This window comes from Ailuropoda melanoleuca, chromosome 16 (assembly GCF_002007445.2).
Source record: "Ailuropoda melanoleuca isolate Jingjing chromosome 16, ASM200744v2, whole genome shotgun sequence".
NCBI lineage: Eukaryota > Metazoa > Chordata > Mammalia > Carnivora > Ursidae > Ailuropoda > Ailuropoda melanoleuca.
Window position 1 is genome coordinate 3,652,550 of NC_048233.1, and position 24,165 is coordinate 3,676,714.

General features: G+C 42.5%; 1 protein-coding gene across 1 annotated transcript in view; it reads right to left on the bottom strand.

Annotated features, from left to right (window-relative positions):
* Positions 1-11,412: 11,412 nt before the first annotated feature.
* The window catches only part of LOC105234650 (maestro heat-like repeat-containing protein family member 1), a 72,842-nt gene continuing 60,089 nt past the window's right edge, over positions 11,413-24,165 (bottom strand). Inside the window, exons 36-40 of the mRNA XM_034645974.1 lie at positions 22,047-22,205; positions 21,544-21,666; positions 20,548-20,653; positions 17,775-17,840; positions 11,413-11,973 (exon numbers count right to left, since the gene is read on the bottom strand). Of these exons, the coding sequence (XP_034501865.1) occupies positions 11,579-11,973; positions 17,775-17,840; positions 20,548-20,653; positions 21,544-21,666; positions 22,047-22,205 (849 nt within the window). The 3' untranslated portion in view covers positions 11,413-11,578. The remainder of the gene's footprint in view (positions 11,974-17,774; positions 17,841-20,547; positions 20,654-21,543; positions 21,667-22,046; positions 22,206-24,165) is intronic.

Consider the following 24,165-nt stretch of genomic DNA (forward strand, 5'->3'; position numbering starts at 1 on the left):
TGAGGAGTGGCCCATTATAGACTCTCAAGTTGGGAAGCGGGTAGGGATAGCGTAAGTCTCTAAGGAATTGTGGAAACAAGGTTTCCAGGACCTTGAGGGGGCTAGCTATTGTTGGGAAAAGGTCATTTATTATCGTCTAATAAAACCTTAGTCTTGACACCCCTCAGATGTATATGAATGGGTCATATGCTTGGGGGATGATTGCCAACACATATCTTTGGCGGGGGGGGGGGGGGGGGGGGGGAGCGAGGGATAAAGTTTCCAAAAGAATTTTTATATGTTAAAGAAGGCTTACAGGATCCTTGGGGGAGGGGGGCTAGCATTGCCTTTTGCCCTTAGCAAAGTGTCAACATGGAGGCAGTTGAGTCCCTAGAGGAATTCCACTGTGCCTGTTTCAAGGACTTGTCAATGGGCTGTAAGTAGTAAGGAAATGTAATTTTTCCTTCTGCCTTTGTTTCCCACATCAATTCCAGGGTCAGTTTTTTGTGAGTACTTCTGACTACCAGTGACTGGGGTAGTTAGAAGACAATAAGAAAGTAATACCCTCCAGGTTCTTGAAATGTGGTCCACCAAAATCCCAAAAAGGGCTGTGATGCCTTGGTTTTAACTTTAAAGTTGATGTAATGTGGCACTCTGCTCTATAGCATGTTTTAGCAAAAAAAAAAAAAAAAGTTTTAGAGTAACTGACATCTGGTAAACTTGACACTTCAAGGAGATAATGCTCACTAGGTTTTGGCCCTATTGTTTCAAAGGTCCCTCTAACTCCTCTCCACACACACACTCCTAGGGAATGAAGCCTCTGATGGAAGAAGCACCACTGAAGGAATAGGAGAGGACAAGACAGGAAGGTTAAGTCAGGGTCTGGTTTCAGAAGACTTTAAACAGCAAGATAATACATTCAGACTTCATACTTGTCCAAAACAAAACAAAATTCAACCAAGTATATTTGAAGATCTAATTGGCTTTTAAACAATTCATGAATCGGGCAGCATCCCATCTAGGAAGCAGAGAGGCGCTCCATGGAGTTTAACAAAAGAAAGGTTTTTAAAGACAAAGAAGGCATTAAAAAGGAAGAAAGGAATCTGTTAGCGAAGAATGAATTGTTTAGGTAAGATTGCCCCCACTTCCCCAACCCCAAAGGGAGCGGAAGGGGTCTATCAGTAAATTTCCTGGTCATTGATCAGAAAATTCTGTGTTGGCTGGTTAAAGTTTACATTCCTGGGGGTTCAAACTGCAGTTAGGTTAAGCATTGATTCTTGGTTTATTGATTAGGCCTAAGCTCCAGCATTTCGGGCCTGCGGTTTCCTTTTTAACATACTGTAAGCAATTTGCAAGTCACTGAAATGTTTTTTGAATGGAGGGGCGAAATTGAAAAAGCAATGTCTTGGACATATGAAGCCGGAAGCAATGGGAAAATGATGCCAGAAAACCGAGCACTGGGACTCAGAGGGGGGGTCCTGCTAGACCAGCCATGAGGGCCCCTGGCTGCACACAGGATAGAAATCAAATGTGAGCCAAGCAGGAGGTGAAAGCCAAGTTGATTGGAGATATTGAAAGAGTGCAGGTACAGACAAAATGTCTGGAGGACTCAGAAAGTAAAGGAGAGTCTTGTCTATATTTGGGGTCTGGGGTTCTTATTGAGGAGAGTCGTCTGGGGTACGTGTCCTCTCAGGCATCCAGGATCCAGTTAGAACAAAGATGAGGGCCCAGGTGTTATTCCTGGGAGCCAGGGAGTCTTGGTGTCGAGATGTTTAGCACCCATGGTCTGGAACACACATAGGATGGCTTCTTCCGGTCATGCACACCTAGTCCTTCCTTAGATGTTAATTATTCTGAAGAAATTATTAACTCCTTTTCCCTTCCAAAGGAGGACCTACATTATTTGCACTATGAGGCATGTGTAAAGTGGGGGTGCAGGTCCTAGCAAGGATAGAAGCAGGAGAAGAAGCAAAAAGCAGATTTTTATGAAGTCCTTCCGTTTCCCTAACTCAAAGGGTGTTCTGGAGGGGAGAGAGACCAGAAGCAAGCAAACAAGCCAGGTTACGCAGCAAATCCAACCATGCAATAGGGACTCGGACTTCAAGAGTGGCAGCAATAGGAATGGAGAGGATGGAGGCAGTTACCACGAGGCTATTAACCTGCAGGTGACCCTCTAGCCTCCCCTCGTCACCACCCCACGGATCATCTATGAGATAGACACTCCTAACGTTAGACCCTGGGCTTTGTCCCAGGGGTGCAATCAGGACTGTTAGACCTATGTGGACCACCCCTGCGTTTCTTATTAAACAGCCTCAGAGAGTACCATTCATTGGATTAACTCAAGACCTTCTTAACAAACTCCTCGCTAAACTCAAGGCCAGGGAGAGAAAATTTTCTACTCACATACAAATATGCTTTCTATAAGTCCACAGTGAGAGCTGATGTGATTTGATTTTGGGGTCTAGGAGCAAACGGTCACAAAAGAATTCTTGAGACAGTTTTGGTGCAAAAAAAAGGTGGTTTACTAAAGCACGGGGACAGGACCCGTGGGCAGAAAAGCTGCACTGGAGTTGTGAGGAACGATGGATTATATACTTTTAAATTGAGGAGTGGGGGCTTGCTGGGTAGAGACAAAGGAAGTCTCCAAAAGGATTTTCATATGTTAGAGAAGATTTATGGGATCCTGGAGGCCTAGCTATTGTCTAGCTGGGGTAGTTCTTCCCTCTAGCAAGGCATTAACATCAAGAAAGTTGGAAGTTGGGGCACCTGGGTGGCTCAGTCGGTTAAGTGGCTGCCTTCAGCTCAGGTCATGATCTCAGGTCGAGCCCCACATGGGGCTTCCTGCTCAGCGGGGAGCTTGTTCTCTCTCTCTCTCTGCTGCTGCTCTGCCTACTTGTGCTCTCTCTATCTATCAAGTAAATAAATAAAATCTTAAAAAAAAAGTTAGGAGCTGCTGGAGGAATGTCAAATTCTGCCTGTATCAAATATTTGTCAATGGGCTGCAAGTTAGAAGGAAATTTAATTGTATCTATATTTCCTTTTGCCTATGTTTTCCACATTAAGAGCTACATGAGCCCATTATATATTCCTCTTTGCCTCTGCTGATGATAATCTCAAAACTAAATGTGCGTTGTTTTAGTTTTTCATTGGCCAGTGTTTTATTTTATTTATTTATTTGAGAGAGAGCGCACGTGCGTGAACGCTCAAGCTCACATGCCCACACACGCAAGTAGGGGGAGGGGCAGAGAAAGACAGAAAATCTCAAGCAGACTCCCTGTTGAACTGAGCCTGATGCAGGCTTGATCTCAGGACCCATGAGATCATGACCTGAGCTGAAACCAAAAGTCAGACACAACCGACTGAGCCACCCAGGAGCCCCCCATTGGCCAGTGTTTTTGATACTTATTTTTCTGTTATCATTTCTTCTTCATAATTTTAAGTGTATGCTCTAGTAGTCAGACCATCTGGAGATCCAGTGTTAACAATCTTGGTGACCCTGGCAGCTGTGTAAGGCCTCTAGGCTCAGTTTTCTCAGTTATAAAATGGAGGTAATAGCAGGACCAACCTTAAAGGATTCTTCTGAAATAAGTGAGATCTTCTTGGTAACATTGAGGGCTTAGCTCCTGGCATGCCATATTATAAAAGCTCAACAAAGGTTAGTACTAATATGAATTGGGTTTGGTTTTAGTAATCTTATGCTTTTATTATAAGTTTTCTTAGCTCCCCTTCAGCTATAGCTGTGATATAAATCTAACAATAAATAAATAAAATCTAATAATAAATAAAGTTGGATCCTAACTGTGAATCAGATTCTGAGATTCAGGCCTTTGGCAATTGGAAGAGCAGAAATGGGGAGGTCAGGAGGGATAATGCATTTTGAAGGGGGATAGGAATATTCTATCTTTGAGATATTTGAAGTTACGCAGTTTGATGGGGTACACATTCGTTACATGCCATGTTACAAGCAGGACCAGGGCCTCTCAAAGGCATCTTTTTCCAGGGTATAGCCTGGCCCTCACATTCATTCATTCAATAGCCACCAACTGATTATCAGCCCAGAAGCTGAATTATTTTAGTAAACTCAGGAAGTTTACATCATACAAATGCATGACCACTAAATTTACATCCGTGCCAATGGATTGATTCATTTATAAAGGAGCCATTTCCAGTGAGTGGAATAATTGATCTCTTCCTATTTGGGAAGCCAGTGTGAATTGGAAGACTGCTTGGTAAGCATAGAATCAGAACAAGGAAAACATAGGAATTTGAGTGAAACATGTCACCTAGGCACTGGGAAAGCTCCATGAAATGTGCCTGTCATAAGAGAGAAAGCCTCCAGGGGCACCTGGGTGGCTCAGTCCATTCAGTCTCTGAGTCTTGATCTCAGCTCAGGTCTTGATTTCAGGGTCGTGAGATCAAGCCCTGTGTTGGGCTCCACGTTGCATGTGGAGGCCACTTTAAAAAGAGAGAGAGAGAGAAAACCTTCAGAGACCAGATTGCTCCCATCCCTAAGACTCCATGTGCCTCTCCCTGGAGCAGTGCAAGACATACCCTAGTAATATTTATCTAAGCCCCAGTGTCTTTGTTTACTAGGTCCAGAGTAAATCTAGGTATGTAACTTTTCCTCATTAAGCCACACTCTAGCGCGCATGGAATACATTCTGTTTCCTCACATAATAAGTCAATCTTAGGTGTGCCTGGGTGGCTCAGTCACTTGAGTGCCTTTGGCTCAGGACATGATCTTGGGGTCCTGGGATTAAGCCCTGCATCAGGCTCCCTGCTCAGCAGGGAGTCTGCTTCTCCCTCTCCCTCTGCCCCTCCCCCACTTGTGCGTGCACGCTCTCTCTCTGTGTCTCTCTCTCAAATAAATAAAATCTTTTAAAAAAAATAGGTCGATCTCATTTGTCGGACTGAATTTATAGGCTGTCCCCCCTCAATGTTTCCATGACGTATTCAGTGGTGTTTGAAAATGGAGGACTAGAGTTCAGGAAAGAGGTACAGGCTTAGTATATGGATTTGATCACCTCTGGGTAAAAGAACTAAAGCCACAGTGAGTGATAAAATTTCTGAAGGTGTGAACAGTTTTTAAAAAGGGGGAGGGGGCGCCTGGGTGGCACAGCGGTTAAGTGTCTGCCTTCGGCTCAGGGCGTGATCCCGGCGTTATGGGATCGAGTCCCACATCAGGCTCTTCCGCTATGAGCCTGCTTCTTCCTCTCCCACTCCCCCTGCTTGTGTTCCCTCTCTCGCTGGCTGTCTCTATCTCTGTCAAATAAATAAATAAAATCTTAAAAAAATAAAAAAATAAAAAAATAAAAAAAATAAATAAATAAAAAAGGGGGAGAGGGGAGGCATCAACATGCAAAAAATGAAGTTGGACACTTACCTTATACCATATATAAAAATTAACCCCAGGGTGCCTGGGTGACTCAGTCAGTCAAATCACCAACTCTTGATCTCACAACCTCAGGGTTGTGAGTTCAAACCCCATGTTGGGCTCCATGATGGGCATGGAGCCCACTTAAAAAAAATTAACCCCAAATGGATTTAAATGTAAAAGCTGAAAGTATAAAACTCTTAGAAGAAAGCATAGGGGATTTGGATTTGGGAATGATTTCTCAGATAGGATTCCAAAAGCACAGGCAGCAAAATTAAAAATATATAATTTGGACAACAACAAATTTTAAAACTGTGCATCAAAAGACACAATCAACAGAGTGAAAACATCACCTACGGAATGGGAGAAAATGCCTGCATATCCTATAACTGATAAAGGGCTAATATTTAGAATATGCAAATATCTCCTACTGTTGAGTTGTAGGCAACAACAGTAACAAAAAAACAGCTCGATTAAAAAATGGGCAAAGTGTCTGAATAGACATTTCTCTGAACAAAGCTATTCACATGGCCCAAATGGCCAAAAAGCACATGAAAAGATGTTCAATACCACTCACATCACTCATCACTAGAGAAATGCAAACCAAAACCACAATGAGATACCACCTTATACCCATTAGGATGGCTAGTGCGAGAATACACAGAAAATAATGAGGGTTAATAAGGATGTGGAGAGGGGCGCCTGGGTAGCTCAGTCGTTAAGCGTCTGCCTTTGGTTCAGGGCATGATCCCAGGGTCCTGGGATCGAGCCCCGCTTCGGGCTCCCTGCTCCGCTGGGAGCCTGCTTCTTCCTCTCCCACTCCCCCTGCTTGTGTTCCATCTCTCACTGGCTGTCTCTCTCTATCAAATAAATAAATAAAATCTTAAAAAAAAGAATAAGGACATGGAGAAATTGGAGCCCTTATACACTGCTGGTGGGAATGTAAAATGGTGTAGCTACTACGGAAAACAGTATGATGGTTCCCCAGACAATTAAAAATAGAATTACCATATGATCCAGCAATTCCACTTCTGGGTATCTACCCAAAAGCAGTGAACACAGGGACTTGAATAGTATTTGTATACACATGTTTATGGCCACATTATTCACAATAGCCAAAAGGTGGACGTGCCCCAAGTGTCCATCAACAGATGAATGAATAAACATAATGTTATATTTACATACAATGGAATATCTTTCAGCTTTAAAATGAAAGGACATTCTGAGTTATGTTACAACATGGATGAACCTTGAGGACATCATACTCAGGGTTATCCAGAGAAACAAGTTCAATAGGATGTGTATATAGAGAGATTTATTTTAAGGAATTAGCTCACATAGTGGAGATCTGGCAAGGCCAAAATCTGATGAGGCAAGCCAGCAGGCATGCTGGAGACAGGGAAGAGTGGCAGTTCAAGTACAAAGGCTGTTTACTGGCACAATCTCTTCTTGCTCTGAGGAATCCCTTCCTGTTCTATTAAAGGGCCTTCACCTCATTAAATGCAGCCGACCCACATTAAGGAGAATAACCTGCTCTAGTCAGAGCCCATTCATTTCAATGTCAATCTCATCAAAAAACCAGCTTCACGGGGTGCCTAGGTGGCTCAGTAAGTTAAACATCCAACTCTTGGTTTCAGGTCAGGTCACGATCTCAGGGTTGCGAGATCAAGCCCAGAGTCAGGCTCTGCGCAGAGTCTGCTTAAAAATCTTTCCCCCCTTGAGTTAAAAATTGAGCTACCCTATGACCCAGCCATTGCACTATTGGGTGTTTACCCCAAAGATACAGACGTGGTGAAGAGAAGGGCCATATGCACCCCAATGTTCACAGCAGCATTGTCCACAATAGCTAAATCGTGGAAGGAGCCGAGATGCCCTTCAACAGATGACTGGATTAAGAAGTTGTGGTCCATATATACAATGGAATATTACTCAGCTATCAGAAAGAACGAGTTCTCAACATTTGCTGCAACATGGACGGGACTGGAGGAGATAATGCTAAGTGAAATAAGTCAAGCAGAGAAAGACAATTATCATATGGTTTCCCTAATCTACGGAACATAAGAACTAGGACGATCGGTAGGGGAAGAAAGGGATAAAGAAAGGGGGGGTAATCAGAAGAGGGAATGAAACATGAGAGACTATGGACTATGAGAAGCAAACTGAAGACTTCAGAGGGGAGGGGGTGGGGGAATGGGATAGATTGGTGATGGGTAGTAAGGAGGGCACGTATTGCACGGTGCACTGGGTGATATATGCAACTAATGAAGCATCGAACTTTGCATCGGAATCCGGGGATGTACTGTATGGTGACTAACATAATATAATAAAAAAAAAAAAAAGAATCTTTCCCCCCTTGGGGGCGCCTGGGTGGCACGCAGTTAAGCATCTGCCTTCGGCTCAGGGCGTGATCCCGGCGTTATGGGATCGAGCCCCACATCAGGCTCCTCCGCTATGAGCCTGCTTCTTCCTCTCCCACTCCCCCTGCTTGTGTTCCCTCTCTCGCTGACTGTCTTTATCTCTGTTGAATAAATAAATAAAATCTTTAAAAAAAGAAAAAAGAATCTTTCCCCCTCCCTCTCCTTCTCCCTCTCTTCTCCCCCACCCTCGCACACGCTCTCTCTAAAATAAATAAATAAATAAAATCTATTAAAAAACAAACAAACAAAAACATCGTCACAGAAACATCTGGAATAATGTTTGACCAAATATTTGGACACCATGGGTCACCCCAAATTGACACAAAAAAATGAACCATCACATTGTGATAAGTAAAATAAGCCAGTTACAGAAAGACAAATACTGTACAATTCCACTTACATGAGGTACCCAGAGTAGTCAAATTCATAGAGGCAGAAAGTAGAATGGAAGTTACCAGGGGCTGAGTTGAATGGGAAATTGGGCATTGTTGTTTAATGGGTAGAGAGTTTCAGTGTTGTGAGAGAAAGGGAGTTCTGGACTTCGGTTGCACAACAAAGTAAATGCACCTAACACTAAACTGTACACTTAAAAATGGTTACGATAATTAATCTTATGCTATATATGTATATATTTTAAAGATCTTATTTATTTATTTGACAGAGATAGAGACAGCCAGTGAGAGAGGGAACACAAGCAAGGGGAGTGGGAGAGGAAGAAGCAGGCTCATAGCGGAGGAGCCTGATGTGGGGCTCGATCCCAGAACGCCGGGATCACGCCCTGAGCCGAAGGCAGACGCTTAACCGCTGTGCCACCCAGGCGCCCCTATGCTATATATATTTTAACACATTTTTTTAAAAAAGAGGATAAAAGTAGGGAATGACCTTTAAGAAATGGTCCCATCTGGGGGGAAGGAAGTGAGAAATTGATTAATTAGAGCAGTAGAGGGCAAATTAGGGTCACCACAAAAGCAAAAGAAAAAATGATCAAAAATATTGGATACAGCAAGGTCAAGGAGAACAATAACTAGAAAAATATCCGCTAGCAACTTAAGGAGGGAGAGTCAGTACAGTAGTTGGAACAAAATCACTTTACAAGGATTAAGAAAAGCCTAAATGGTGAGAAAGTTGGAGGAGCAGAAGTACTGCTCCCACTCAAGGAGATGGAAGGCAGGAGGAGGGGAACTATGCAAAAGAAGACAGGATGATGACATTGAACCAAGTGAGAGTGCAACTTTTCCCCCTGCTGTTGACCAGCTTCCTCTGCTGGGTAGTCTGACTTGTCAAGGTTCCCCCAAATACAACACTGGCGGCCCTACAAAAAAACAGGTGGGGCAGCTGTCTTAGTACAGAATGTGCAGCCAGGGAGCAGTGGCAAGAATTAGAGATCATGACAGAGTTGGGGGTATCCTGAGAAGTCCAAGTTTGAAGGAAATTGAAATGAAGTCAGAAAGACAAAAACAGAGTGTAAAGCTAGGCTGAAGGCCGATGGGGCAAATGCCAATATACAAAGCATTGGAAGTCTCAGTGCTGTGGTTCAGAAGCTAAGTCAGATAGTGTTTCTTTTTTTTTTTTTTTTTTTTTAAAGTTTTTTTTTNTGACAGAGATAGAGACAGCCAGCGAGAGAGGGAACACAAGCAGGGGGAGTGGGAGAGGAAGAAGCAGGCTCACAGTGGAGGAGCCTGATGTGGGGCTCGATCCCATAACGCCGGGATCACGCCCTGAGCCGAAGGCAGACGCTTAACCGCTGTGCCACTCAGGCGCCCCCAGATAGTGTTTCTTCTTTAAAGTTGAGCTGTCCCACCTACTCCCACCGACTCCATCTCTGTCATCCCAAAGAACTAACACTTCTCTATTGACTCAGAGGATGCTGCCTTATGCCTGGTATATTAGTCAGGATTCTCCAGAGAAACAGAACCGATAGGGTGTGTGTGTGTGTGAAGAAAGCAAGGGAGAAAAAGATTGATTTAAGGAATTGCCAATTATGGAGGTCAGCAAGTCCAAAATCTGCATGGTGGGCCAGCAGGCTGGAGACACACGGAAGAGCTCATGTTGCAGTTCAGGTCCAAAGGTCATCTGCTGGCAGAATTCCTTCTTGCTCTCAGGAGGTCAGTTTTTTATTCTATTCAGGTCTTCAACTGATTGGATGAGGCCCACCCACATTATAGAGGGCAATCTGATTTACTTATTTACAATTACAATGTTAATCTCATCCAAAGGTATCCTCATAGAAACATCCAGAAAAAAGTTTAACCAAATATGGGAGCACTATGGGCCAACCACACTGACACATAAAATTAACCATCATGCCCAGGTGATAATGACAGCTATTTATTAGGCGCTTATTTCTACACCAAGTACATGGGTATCTCATTTCATTCCATAAAGCCTATAAAGTAAGTTTAAATATTCTCATTTCTAAATATGAGGAAAACAGCTTTAGAAGGATTTTATCTAAAAGTTCATAAAATTTAGGGGCATCTGGGTGGCACAGCGGTTAAGCGTCTGCCTTCGGCTCAGGGAGTGATCCCAGCATTATGGGATCGAGCCCCACATCAGGCTCCTCCGCTATGAGCCTGCTTCTTCCTCTCCCTCTCCCCCTGCTTGTGTTCCCTCTCTTGCTGGCTGTCTCTATCTCTGTCGAATAAATAATAAAATCTTTAAAAAAAAAGTTCATGAAATTTAGAAGCAATCAAAACCATTCTTATCACGGTCAACTTCAAAGAAGCCAATTAATCAATCTGACCAAATTGGGAACTAGTTCTTTGGTCTTTTTTCTTCCCCAACCTCTTGTTTTTTGTCCTTAAGTAGGTTCCATGCCCAGCATGGAGCCCAATGTGGAGCCTGAACTCATGACCCTGAGATCAAGACCTGGGCTGAGATCAAGAGTCAGAGGCTTAACCAACTAACTGCCCAGGTCCCCTTCTATCTACATCTTTCGAACTTCTCAGAACAGAGTTCCCATAGCCTTTGAAGAAAGAAAATGCCCTCAGGGCGCCTGAGTGGCTCAGTCACTTGAGGGGCTGACTCTTGATTTCAGCTCAGGTCAAGATCCCGGGGTCATGGGGTAGAGCCCTGCATCGGGCTCTGCGCTCAGCAGGGAGTCTGCTTCAGGATTCTCTCTCCCTCTCCTTCTGCCCCTACCCCTGCTCTCACTCTCTCTCTTAAATAAATGAATAAATCTTTAAGAAAAATTTTTTTTAATTAGAATGGACTCAAAGTTATCCCAACAAGAATGTTACTCCATCACAATCCAAATGCGCTTTCTTAAGTGGGAGAGATCGGGCTGGAGTTATTGCCACCCCAATGTTTTCACCCATAGCCTGCCTTTTTCTGTGCCAACCTGAAATCTGAATGTGCCCTTTAGTGTGTCAGGCCTGGGAATTTCATCCAACGTGTGTGGAGGTGAGAAAAAAAAGATTGGACACTAGGAGCCACGCTGTTCTGCCACCCTACTCTTCCTCCCTCTTATCATTTGAAACTTTACCTGAAGGTTGAAGGAGATATTTTCAGAGCTGTCCCTGTCACTCGGGTTTCTCCCCAATCCCCCAAAACTAAGATGAAAGTCATCTTGTCTTAGAATGAGAAAATAAGTTTTATTGACAAATGCATATGCTGATAGCCAACAATCCCCTAGGGAGAGAAAGGACCAGAAACATACTGTGTCGTCTACATCAAAACTGCCTCCTTGGGTTTAATCCAAAGTAGCCCATCCAGTTGCACTATGGTAGGAGAGCTACTGGGAAGCAAAATACTGACATCTAGACAAGCAAATGAAAAAGGCTGGAGTCCCAGAGCAATTAGGAGCAACTTATTTGGCGGTAGGCCCAGCTTCTGCAGGTGGACTTTCAAATGTCGGGACCTGTGATAGCATTGACGATTTGTCTGAATGGCCTATTATGAGTGGAATATTTTTCACCCTCCTATTGTACCGGTTTCGCAATGAATTTAGAGGTCTTGGAAGCCACTTCCAGATTTTCTTTTTCTGATTGTCACCATCATCTCTTTCCCGTTTGATACTCTTAAATAGTCGCTTCTTTCTTTTGGGGGTTTTCATGCCAGTGACTTTGAAAATGTTATTGCTCAACTGGCTCATCCTGGAAGTAGAGACAGACCCGGGGTGAACATATTCATCAATTTTTTTCAGAGTAGTATTGACCAAAGACTGGATAGACTCCACGGGATCATTCCTCAGACTTCCAATAGCTGAAACCAGAAAAGAGGTCAAATCAGACTCTCGATCTCCAAGGACTATCTACCCAAACCCCATCATTTTCCACCCCACAATACCAGGTTATTATTATATAACTTCATTTACAATAATTTTTGTCACTGTAAAAGTAATACTTGTTTTACTCTAGAAAAATGTTTACATAAAAATCATTTTTCTAAAAGAAAGAAAAATCACTTCCCCCCCAAGATAATACCATTAATATTTTTGTACCTATCCTTGCAGTATATATATTTTTAAAGTCATCTCTATGCCCAACATGGGGCTTGAACTCATGAACCTGAGATCAAAAATCTCATGCTCTACTGACTGAGCCAGCCAGGCACACCTGTGGTATATTTTTTTAATACCAAATACGGACACATCTTTTTACAAAAATAAGATTTACATTTTTTCTTCCCATAAAATATTCCTCTATACAAGGTAATATCCAATCACATGATTCTATCATCATCTCTTTGATGAACTCCCTATTAGTGAATAACTAGGTTGTTTGCAGTATTTCACTGTTAGAAACAATAACCACTAATTCATTCAACAGCTACTATGGAACACTTGCTGTCCCCAGCCATTATGCTAGGTGCTGGGGATGCAGTGGTGAACAAGAAAGATTCCCCACCCTCAAGAACTTAACATTCTAGTGGAGGAAAGACAAAGCAAACAAGGAAACATAAATGAAGTACAAAGAAGGAAATTTAACAGAGTAATGACAGTGAATAACCAAGAAGGACCTCTTTAGCTGGGCCAGTCAGGGAATGCCTCTCTGAGAAGGTGACATGTGAGCTAAGAGGTAAGAAGCCTCGTGAAGAGCAAAGGCAGAAGCATTCCCAAAGGTCAGGTAGGGGGGCACCTACTCGCAGTAATCAGTGTGGCTACAGCTTCTAGGGAAGCTATAGGTGCTGTAGGCTCAAGCTGGAGAGATAGAAGCCGGCCGGCTCAGTCAGGGCCTTCTGGTCAAGTATAAGGGACCAGGCTTGACCCAAAAAGCAGTGGAAAGCTACTGAAGGGTTTTAAGCCAGGGGTGACATGATTCAGTGTCCATGTTTCAAAGAGAATCTGGCTGCTGTGTAGAGAAGTATAGAGAAGTAGCAGGTGTGGGGGTTGTTCAAGTGGTCCAGTTAGGGAATGGCAGCCAGGGGCTTAGATTCGGGTGGGAACAGAGAGTGCTAAATTGCTTAGCACCCAAAGGATGAAGAGAACAGGAAGAATCTTGGCTCAAAAGGGCTGTCAAGCCCATCAAAGTTGACAGCTTCATGTTGATCTCATTTATACGTAGAATAGAAGAAAGAGCTGGGCTTCAGCTACACAGCAAATATGTAAAGCCTGTGAGGAACCAATCTTGACCACGAGTTAGGCACTGGATATGGTGTAAATGTAACTGGAATTACTTTCCTTGGGGAAAAAGTCCCTCCTGTCTAGGTAATGTAGGCAGTCTTTCTCGGAGACTGGGTGGGATGAGGAAGGCAAGATGAATTCTCTGGTATACTGAGGAGTCCGGGATTTTCATTCTAGAATACTTCCACTGAAATTCTCCAGTTGCTGGGAATAGGGGTTTACTACCTTGCAGAGACTTCAAAGAGCTGTAATAAATCATAAAGGAAACAAGAACGTGTCTATCTCCAGGTGTCTGCTGGGCATTTCCTCTGAAGTATGATGCCACCATGCCTTCAAAGACAGTGAATCCAGAATATTAGCTTGAGGCAGGTGCCAGGAAATGAAGTGGCTCCAACCAGAAGGCACGTCCCTGAGAACAAGCATGTGCAGGACCAGAACAGCACCAACAGCAAAGCTGGGGCCCCCATGCCAGATCATTTGGACATACACGCCCACTCTTGTATACAACAGCACTGGCACCCAGGGGCAGGGCTATAAAAAGCCAACATTCTCTCCATCTTATCTCTGGATCAAAGGAAGCAAACTATGGTGGGAAAGATGGTAAAGAACAAATAATTCAAACATCCTTTCTATTCGGCACTAGAATGAACCGCCTGTCCACCACCTATGACAGACACCCTAAACCCTTCTCACGCCCCTTAGAGGAGTTATGAACTGTGTTTCACCAAGTACCCCTACCGCCCACAGCAAAATCCTCACTCTTCACCACGGCTGAAAAGCCCAGTATGATTCTGGACCCACTGCGGTCCTCTGAGCTCATCTCCTTCTCTTCCTTTTGCTCACTCCATGCCAATGACATTGACTTCTTGTTCTTCCTTGAACATGCGAAGTGCTCTTCCCTCAGATCATCAGATGGTTCCTGCCCTCACTGCCTCTGGGTCTCTGCTCCAGCACCCCTTCTCAGAGGGGCACCCCTGCCCTGCCCCGTACCCCCTGACCCTTGGCCTTGCCTTACTTTCTCCATAGTGCCTATTCACATGTATGTACTTGGTTAAGGTACTGGAAGGGGTGGGGGCATGGGGGGTGGGAACGGACAGCATCAGTTTTGTTTGCTGCAGTATCCCAGTGCTTAGAAGCGTAGCTGGTATACAGTAGGTTTTCTATAATTAAGAAACTCATTTAATTGAGAGCAAGGGCAGAAGTACCTGCTACAGCAAACACAGGTGTTCGGCTATTTTAGGGACCAAAGGGTTTGGAAGATGAAGTAAAATTTCTCTTCTGAGATACATTGGGAATATCAGCTCTTCTTCTGCCACACCCCAGATCCCCATTCCTTCTTTCTCGGGACTTTAGTAAAATTAAAGGACAATGGGGTGAGCCTGAGTTAGTGCAAAGATCCCTGAAGTGGAAGTCTAGTTCTGGCTCTCCCAGTAATTCGCTTCCGTGATCTTGGACAAATGACTCGGCCTATGAAATTAGGAGGGTTATAGTTCAGGATGAGCAAATGCTTCTCTGAAGTACCCCTAACTTCAGAGGCAGAAGAGAATAAATGGGTAACCTCAGGGGTCTAGATGAGTTACCTCAAGTCCCATATAGTCTACAAATCCTTAGAATCTCTTTTATCTTAAAAATGCATGCATAATTTTTATTGTACTCCAAAACATGTCTGTTACTAAAACATTTTTAATGTTTTAATTTAATTTAATTTTTTTTTTTTTTTTTTTTAAAGATTTTTTTAATTTCTTTATTCGACAGAGATAGAGACAGCCAGCGAGAGAGGGAACACAAGCAGGGGGAGTGGGAGAGGAAGAAGCAGGCTCATAGAGGAAGAGCCTGATGTGGGGCTCGATCCCATAACGCCGGGATCACGCCCTGAGCCGAAGGCAGACGCTTAACCGCTGTGCCACCCAGGCGCCCCTAATTTAATTTAATTTTTTAATTTAATTTTTTTAAAGTACTCTTGCCACCTAATGTGGGGCTCGAACTCACAATCCCGAGATCAAGAGTTGCATGCTCTATCGACTGAGCCAGCCAGGCACCCCTACATGTTTTAATATTAAAAAGGTATCATTTAGAAATATATACTAAAATATTCATAGATGAATAATATGAAGTCTGAGGTTTGGTTCAGAATAATCTGGCAGGGAGAGGTGCAGGTAGAGAAATAGAGAAAACAAGGAAACCATGAGTTGATACTTGTTGAAGCTTGGGGGGGGGTTATTATACTATTTTCTAGACTTTTAAAGAATGCTAAAAACTAAAAGAGAAATCTTGAAACAACCAGAGGAAAGGGCTAGATTACCTGCAACAGAACAAAAATTAGAATGACAGCAGGCTTCTTTTAGCAACAAAGAAAACCAGAAGACAATAGTATGGTATTTTTGAAATGCTGGGAAAGAAACTGTTGGTCTAGAATTGTATCACTAACAGCGTCCCCTGGCTGGCTCAGTTGGTGGAACATGTGACTCTTGATCTCGGGGTTGTGGGTTCAAGTCCTACGTTGGGTGTACAGATTACTCTAAAAAATATATAAAATCTTTAAAAAAAATAAAAAGAATTGTGTCACTTATAAAGCTACCTTGCAAGAATGGGGGTAAGAAAATGTCATTACAAACAAACAAAAACCAAGAAAGCATAGCATGAAGATAACTGGCACTAAAGAAACTTCTAAAAATGTACTTCAGGGGCGCCTGGGTGGCACAGCGGTTAAGCGTCTGCCTTCGGCTCAGGGAGTGATCCCGGCGTTGTGGGATCGAGCCCCATGTCAGGCTCCTCCGCTATGAGCCTGCTTCTTCCTCTCCCACTCCCCCTGCTTGTGTTCCCTCTCTCGCTGGCTGTCTCTATCTCTGTCAAATAAATAAATAAAATCTTTAAAAAAAAAAATAAATAAATAAAAAAAAAATAAAAAAAAAATAAAAATGTACTTCAGGATGAAAAAAACGAAGGAATGGGAAGCATATAACACTACATGTAAATCTACACTGCATAAAGTAACAACAGTAATCATAGTATCTAAATTTTGGGTAAAAAAAGAGAATTAAAATATACGCTAACAAAAGCCTGTAAAGTGAAAGGGTGGTAATTAGAATTCATGTTGATGCTGGAGGGAAAGTTAAAATGTTGTTTCACTTTAAACCCTGTTAAGCTCAATATGCGTGATAAAAGTCTATCTTCTGGACAAATACCATATGATTTCACTCATATGGGGAATTTAAGAAACAAAACAAATGAACATAGGGGAAGGGAAGGAAAAATAAAATAAGATGAAAACAGAGAGGGAGGCAAGCCATAAAACTCTTAACTCTAGGAAACAAACTGAGGGCTGCTGGAGGGGAGGTGGGTGTAGGGCTGGGGTAACTGGGTGATGGGCATTAAGGAGGGCACTTGATGGAATGAGCACTGGGTGTTGTATACAACTGATGAAACACTAAACTCTACCTCTGAAACTAATAATACCCTATACATTAAACTGAATTTAAATAAAAAAAATTTTTTTTAAAGTCTACTTTCTGGTAACTAGCCTGAAGAAACACTTACACCTATATACAAAGAAATGTACATAAGAATGTTCATGGTAGCATTGTTTGAATAGCAAACAATTTTGGAAATGATTTAAATGACAATCTACCAAGGGTTATAAGATTGCACCAGATCTGCATGTACCACCATACTGAGAAGGGAAAAAAGCAAATTGCAGAAACTGTATATACTTATATCTATCTATATGATATATATCATAAATTATATATTATATATCATATATATTTTATGTGTACTGCAAGAGAATACAGGGCTACAGCAAACAGACAGGGAGAAGTAGGGAGAGGAGCCAGACTTGGCGGTGAATAGAACTTTCCCCTAAAAATAAAAACAAAAACAAAACCTTTATCTTTATCAATGTTTCTATTTATTTGCAAACAGACTATATTCATGTATTTCTTCTGTAAATATAAGTTAATTGTAAAATATTTTACTGTAATAAAAAAGAACACAAAACTCCAAGTTCTTAGGGGACAGGGTGTTTCTCCCTTGAATACCATTGCAGCTAGCAGCTGACAGCACATGATAAATGTTGAGTGATTACAACATTTTTGTTAGCTGTGTTTTTCTCTAACTAGCATGACAATGGGTAACTCGTCTTCTTCCTCCTACCTAGCCCCATTTTCTACTTTTATTTATTTAGTCTTCCAAGCTTTTATTTTAAGTGATCTCTACACCCAACATGGGGCTCGAACTCAACGACCCCAAATCAAGAGTCACACGTTCCTCCGACTGAGCAGGGCAGGTGCCCCATTTTCTACTTTAATATATAACATTTATAATAGTAAAAGTGTACTTTATTTGAAATAACTAAATATGTCCTTAAGGAATCTCCCCCCCCTTTCTGTCTTGCCCCATTGCCTTGTGTCACCCAGAGCTCAGGGACAAGGCTCGGACTCACCATTCTGTAACAGCTCCACATCATCCTCATGTATTTGACTCATGCTTAGCTTCTTAGCTGTTAATCCTGAAGATAGGACAGATGCAAAGTCATTCCAGAATTCCTGGACCTTTTGGCCACCCCTACCCATTCTGCAGCAAACAATGAAGCTTGTAAACCAGTTCTAGCAAGAAATGTTTCTATGAGATGCCTTGTAGCCTATGTGCCAGTGTTCTAGTGGAAGAACAACCCTCAGAGTGGCGGTGACCCAGGAAAATGTTGTTGGCATGTGACAAGTAGGGCACGAACCCAGGATGTCAAACTCCATGGGGTTCCCACACCAACAGAAAAACGGACAAAGGGCATGAGGCAATTAATTTGCAAAAATAAAATAAGCATTGCCAAGAAACATAGGAAAAAAATATTTCACTTCACTTCTGATAAAAAAAAATATTCATCAGAGCAGCAACAACTCTTTTTGCCTATCAAATTGGTAATGATTTTTAAAATATTACCCAGAGTTGGCAAATATCTGCAAAATGGAAACTTGCATGCAGAACTGGTAACAATGGAAAACAATTCAAACTTTTTTTTTAAGATTTATTTTATTTCAGAGAGAGAAGCATGCACAGGGGAGAGGGGCAGAGGGAGATAGAAACACACACAGACTGTGTGCTGAGCATGGAGCCCGACATGGGGCTCGATCTCATGACCCTGAGATCAGACCTGAGCCAAAACCAAGAGTTGGACGCTCAACCAACTCTGCCACCCAGGCGACCTGTGATTCAAACTTTTTAGAGGGCAGTTAAAGCAGCAAAATCCTTAAAATTTTGCATATCCTTTGGGCTTAGCAATTCTACTTATGAAGAACTTTATCTTAAAATAATCATGATGGCATGTAGAGATTTAATCACCATGTCCCTGCTTATAAAAACAAAAGATGAGGTGGGCTACTTAAAAACAAAAAACAGTCAAAAAAACTAAGAGGCAGCCTACGGAATGGGAGAATATATTTGCAAAGGACACCACAGATAAAGGACTGGTATCCAAGATCTACAAAGAACTTCTCAAACTCAATACACGAGAAACAAATAAACAAATCATAAAATGGGCAGAAGATATGAACAGACACTTTTCCAATGAAGACATACAAATGGCTAACAGACACATGAAAAAATGTTCAAAATCATTAGCCATCAGGGAAATTCAAATCAAAACCACACTGAGATACCACCTTACGCCAGTTAGAATGGCAAAGATAGACAAGGCAAGAAACAACAATTGTTGGAGAGGATGTGGAGAAAGGGGATCCCTCCTACATTGTTGGTGGGAATGCAAGTTGGTACAGCCACTCTGGAAAACAGTGTGGAGGTCCCTTAAAAAGTTAAAAATTGAACTACCCTATGACCCAGCCATTGCACTACTGGGTGTTTACCCCAAAGATACAGACGTAGTAAAGAGAAGGGCCATATGCACCCCAATGTTCATAGCTGCATTGTCCACAATAGCCAAATCATGGAAGGAGCCGAGATGCCCTTCAACAGATGACTGGATTAAGAAGCTGTGGTCCATATATACAATGGAATATTACTCAGCTATCAGAAAGAACGAATTCTCAACATTTGCTGCAACATGGACGGCACTGGAGGAGATAATGCTAAGTGAAATAAGTCAAGCAGAGAAAGACAACTATCATATGGTTTCTCTCATCTATGGAACTAAGAACTAGGATGATCGGTAGGGAGAAAGGGATAAAGAAAGGGGGGGTAATCGGAAGGGGGAATGAAACATGAGAGACTATGGACTATGAGAAACAAACTGGGGGCCTCAGAGGGGAGGGGTTGGAGGAATGGGATAGACCGGTGATGGGTAGTAAGGAGGGCACGTATTGCATGGAGCACTGGGTGTTATACGCAACTAATGAATCATCGAGCTTTACATCGGAAGCCGGGGATGTACTGTATGGTGACTAACATAATATAATAAAAAATCATTTAAAAAATAAATAAAAATAAATAAATAAAACATAATACATTAAAAAAAATAAAATATTTTCACAAAACTGAAAAAAAATTTAAAAAAATAAAAAAAACAAAAATGACACAGCCTCAATATTCAAAAATAAGGAAGGATTAAATAGTTCCATAAATCCACCCATAAATGGAATTAATATTACACAGGGGGTGAAAAGCAATGCTGAAGAGCACGTTAATGGCATGTATTTGCGACACAGAAAGGGAAAACAACGGTAGACCAAACTTCATGTTTTTAAAATGGCTATGTGTGTGTGAGTGTATGTGTGAGTAGTATATTCTTAGGGGGAAATTCTAGAATGTTAACAGTGGTTAAACCCAAATGCTAGAATTTCTGGCATTATTTATTTTCTTCTTTTTTGCCAATCTGAATTTTTTAGGTTTTCTAACATTCACACATATTGTACTACTATCCTTGTTTAAAACAAAAATATTTTTGAAAATCCATAGGGCTCCTGTGAAAGCAATAGTTTTTCCCCTTTCAAATGAATATGGTTCTCTTCTGCAATCTACAGAGTGCAGACCATGTGGGTGGATCCTCACAGAGTGGGCCAAAGGCACGTAGCCTTCTCTTCCTCCTCTAGCTTTCTAACAGGGACTTCGAGCCTGGTCACAGGACAACCTCTCTAATCAGGTCTGAGCTAGGGAAGGAGGTGACCGGCTTCATGGTACCATGGTTCTGGCTTAGCCCTTGTAGAAAGTCAAGGAGGGCTACCCTGCTGAAGAGAAGAGGGAGGGGTGGCCGGGAGGAAGCATCTTACCTATGAAGTTGATGGCGGCTGCCCTTAGGAAGGACTGAGGGCTCTTCAGGAAACCAAAGCTCTGGCACAGTAAGTCCCCCACCAGCTGTGTTTTGCTTGTGCTCACCTGTGAAGCCAAAGAGGGGTGATACTGACCAGGAGCTAGGGGTAGGAGGGCCCTAGAGATGCTCCTAACCCTCTCACCCTGTCCACAAGCAGCACTGTTCTGTCTTCAGGCAGCTGAAGGTGCTTGAACCTGTAGCCGCAGACACCCAGACCCCAGCAAGAGGGCCGACTTAGCAGGCAGATCATAGAGAGAATTTTGCTCCTTCATACCAACATGATAAGGGAAGAAACAACTGATGTGGAGTCAGGAGACCCAGGATTGAATCCTGGCCCTGACACCGGCTTCAGTTTTCTCATCCGTAACAGTTGAAATAAAACCTGCCCAACCTCTTTCGCATAATTGTAAGGCTCCAATGGGATAACGGATATAGAAGTGCTTGTAAACTGTAAAGTGCTCTACCTATGGAAGGTAAAATAAGCATCAAAATCCATAGTATTAAAATTACTAATGTTGGTTCCTAACCTACTTGCTTAGCCCTTAAATATTTACTTTTCCAGAAGGATTCCTGATCCTGCCCTGTTCTCAACTTTGTAGGAGCCGCAGACCCTTAACACCATGACTACTGACCAAAAGCCCTGATGACTCCTGCCTGCATCTTTTCCTACCAGCTGTAACCAGAAAACTTCTGTCCCATTGCTATCTACTACCCTCACATGACCTTCCTCACCTCTGAAAGCAGAGACTGGGATGCTGCTAAGAGAATCAGAGATGAAGAATGAGGGACTGGCAGGCCAAATGTGGATTCTCAGAGTTTGCTCATGATAAAGAATGAGAATCAAGGAATGAAAAGAATGTATCTTCTGTCAGCCTTCCCCTATTTAGCCTCTCAGCCTGCCTCTGTGTCCCTAACATGAGTACTGTGGCCTGTCTTCTCAGAGACTCTTACTCACCAGGTACTTGCACGTTTCTTCCAATACCTGGATGTGATCGCTGAGGGTGGTATGCCGGAATGTCTGTGTGAGTGATGACCAGCCAATCACATTGGTCCACTCAGTCAGGGCCCCACCGCAGGCCTACATGATGGAGAGAAGGGAATTCCCAAAGCCTCACTCCTATGGCTGTACAGAGCCAGGCCAGGCAGCTAAGCAGAAGACCACAAAGCTAGCCCCCAAGGGGCATTGTTGTGGGTTCATAGCTGGGATCAGGTGGAACATGGGACCTTGTTCATGACATGGGACATAAATAGCTTCAGGAAGCAGAACCATATCAGGATGAGATCAATGGCACCCAAAAGAGGGTAAAAGTGCTCAGAGCCAGCCTGAAGGATGACACCAAGGAGGTGGATATAAAATGTACAGCCAAGGCTGGGCTCATGAAAAAGGGCCAAAGGCTATGCTCTAGCAGAAAGAGGGATGAATCAAGCTGAGGTTGGCAGGACAGAGGTCACCAGTACCTTGACTACCTCGGTGTTGTTATCCTGAATGCTAAGCAGCAGTGGGACTAGAAAAGTGTAGATCTCTCTTCGGGTGGAGAATCCAGGCTTGAATTTGTCAACTTGACGCAACATGTAGCCCAGGGCAGAGGTGGCCGAAATCTTCACCTGGTCCCTCTCCTGCCAGGCACAGCAAAATGGAGCTAAGGCAGCTGTGGCTTCCCTCTGGCCCTGCCTGGCCTGTTTTCCATACTCCCACATCTCACTTCCATGTCCAAAGTACACTGATGGCATTGTGTTACATAATGCAAAGGCATCATGGTTTGTGTATCTGAGTAATTCTCTTTAGAGCCGCAGAGCTACTAAGTCCCTTTGTTAAGGCATAGAGCTAGGGAAACCAAGACCATAGTTTCAGATCTGCCCTGGACCATATCTACAACTTGTAACTTAATTCTCTCCTAAGGATTTAGCTTTAAATATATGTGTTTTTAAAAATACAGATAGTTATCCTAGTTATGCTATGAATAAAATTGCTTAATCTATATATTGGTTTGTATTAATTAACAATGATCATAAACAGCTAAACTATACACTTTCAAGAGTATATATTAATTGAACAAACATTTACTGAGTAGCTATCATGAGCTAGGCATAGTGCCAAATAACAGAGACATGGTGGGACAAACAGATAGTCCCTGAACTTGTAGGATTTGGGAAGCAGATATTTTAACAAATTGGATGTACACATTATTATTTTTTGCCCAGTGAACAAAATAGCCAAACAGAGAGATGATTCAATGTCAGTACTTTAACTAAAAAGTATCACAGGCAGATCAGCTCAAGATCAATGACTGAGTATTATTACTTCAGTTATCCCTTCTTGCCCCAAATTCCTGAAAGAAATAGTAGAGATACGTTTTTTTTTTAAAATCCATTATGGATCTGAAATAGTAGATGGGATCCCCCCACAAGAACTAGAGTATGCCTGAAAGACAAACAGCAGACAGGAATTAACGTTGAAACCACTGCCTAAAGTTTGGGCAAGAACAGACTGCTGGAGGAGGTGGGTATGTTCTGGGAATGCTCCAAGCTTAACAGCTGTGACTACAGGGAGCAGAAGGGGATGCTGGGCAACCAACAGGGTGGTCATTTGGAGTGCTGTAGTTCAGGCATACAATCTCCTTCCAACTTCTCCTTGCACCCTGCCCTCCCAATATCCTCCTTATTAAGTAGCAAGCAGCAGGGGAATATAACACCCCAACAGAGCAGGGAGTGTACTGTCTAGACCAGAGTGAGGATGGTGCCCTGGGTGTCTGGCAATACCCAGAAAGAGCAGGGAGCCCTATAGTCAAAAGATTCGCTGTTGGCACATCCAACCGTCCACATATCTCTGGCCGCTTCCCCGTAATTACTAAAGTCGGACTGCAGTAATAGGTATTACTTTCACAGAGGGCCAGTTAAAAGTCAGTAATGTAAAATTTCCAGAACTTACTGCCAAGACTCTTCAAATGTTTAGGAAAACCAGCACCACAAGAGAAAAAAAAAACAAAAACAAAACCCTGCAAAGTCCAAGGGCACAATTAATAATATAATAAAAACAAAACTTCAGAGAAAGTATAACTGAATCCTCAGGAAGATTATGTTAAAAAGTTATTGAGGACATTTTTTAAAACTTTGAAATTATACGAAATAAGTAAACAAATAAATACAGTCAAAGGTAAGGCAGTGTCCCTATAGAATAATGTAATAGCTAGTCAGATATCACACGATCAACCAGAAGAAAAAAATGAAGAGGACCTGCTTCATAAAAAATTTTTTTAAATGTAATAAAAATTCAATAGGTGGGTTGAATAGCAGAATAACCACAGCTGAAGTAAGAGGGGAATCATCCCAGAAATTCTTCCAAGGTAGACAAAGAGAGGAGAAATAGAAAATAAAAAGTAAGAAACACAGAGAATAAATCTAAAGAAATCCCAAAGAATAGGACAGAAAGAAGAGAGAAAAGAGGATACACCAACAAAATAAAGAAGACTGTTTTATGAATGATTAAACTACTGAGCTTTGCCTAAGTAAGTTCCTATGAGTAGGTGAGTAGTAAAGCAGAACTAGGAACCCAGATCCCATGACCTTTGGGTCAGTG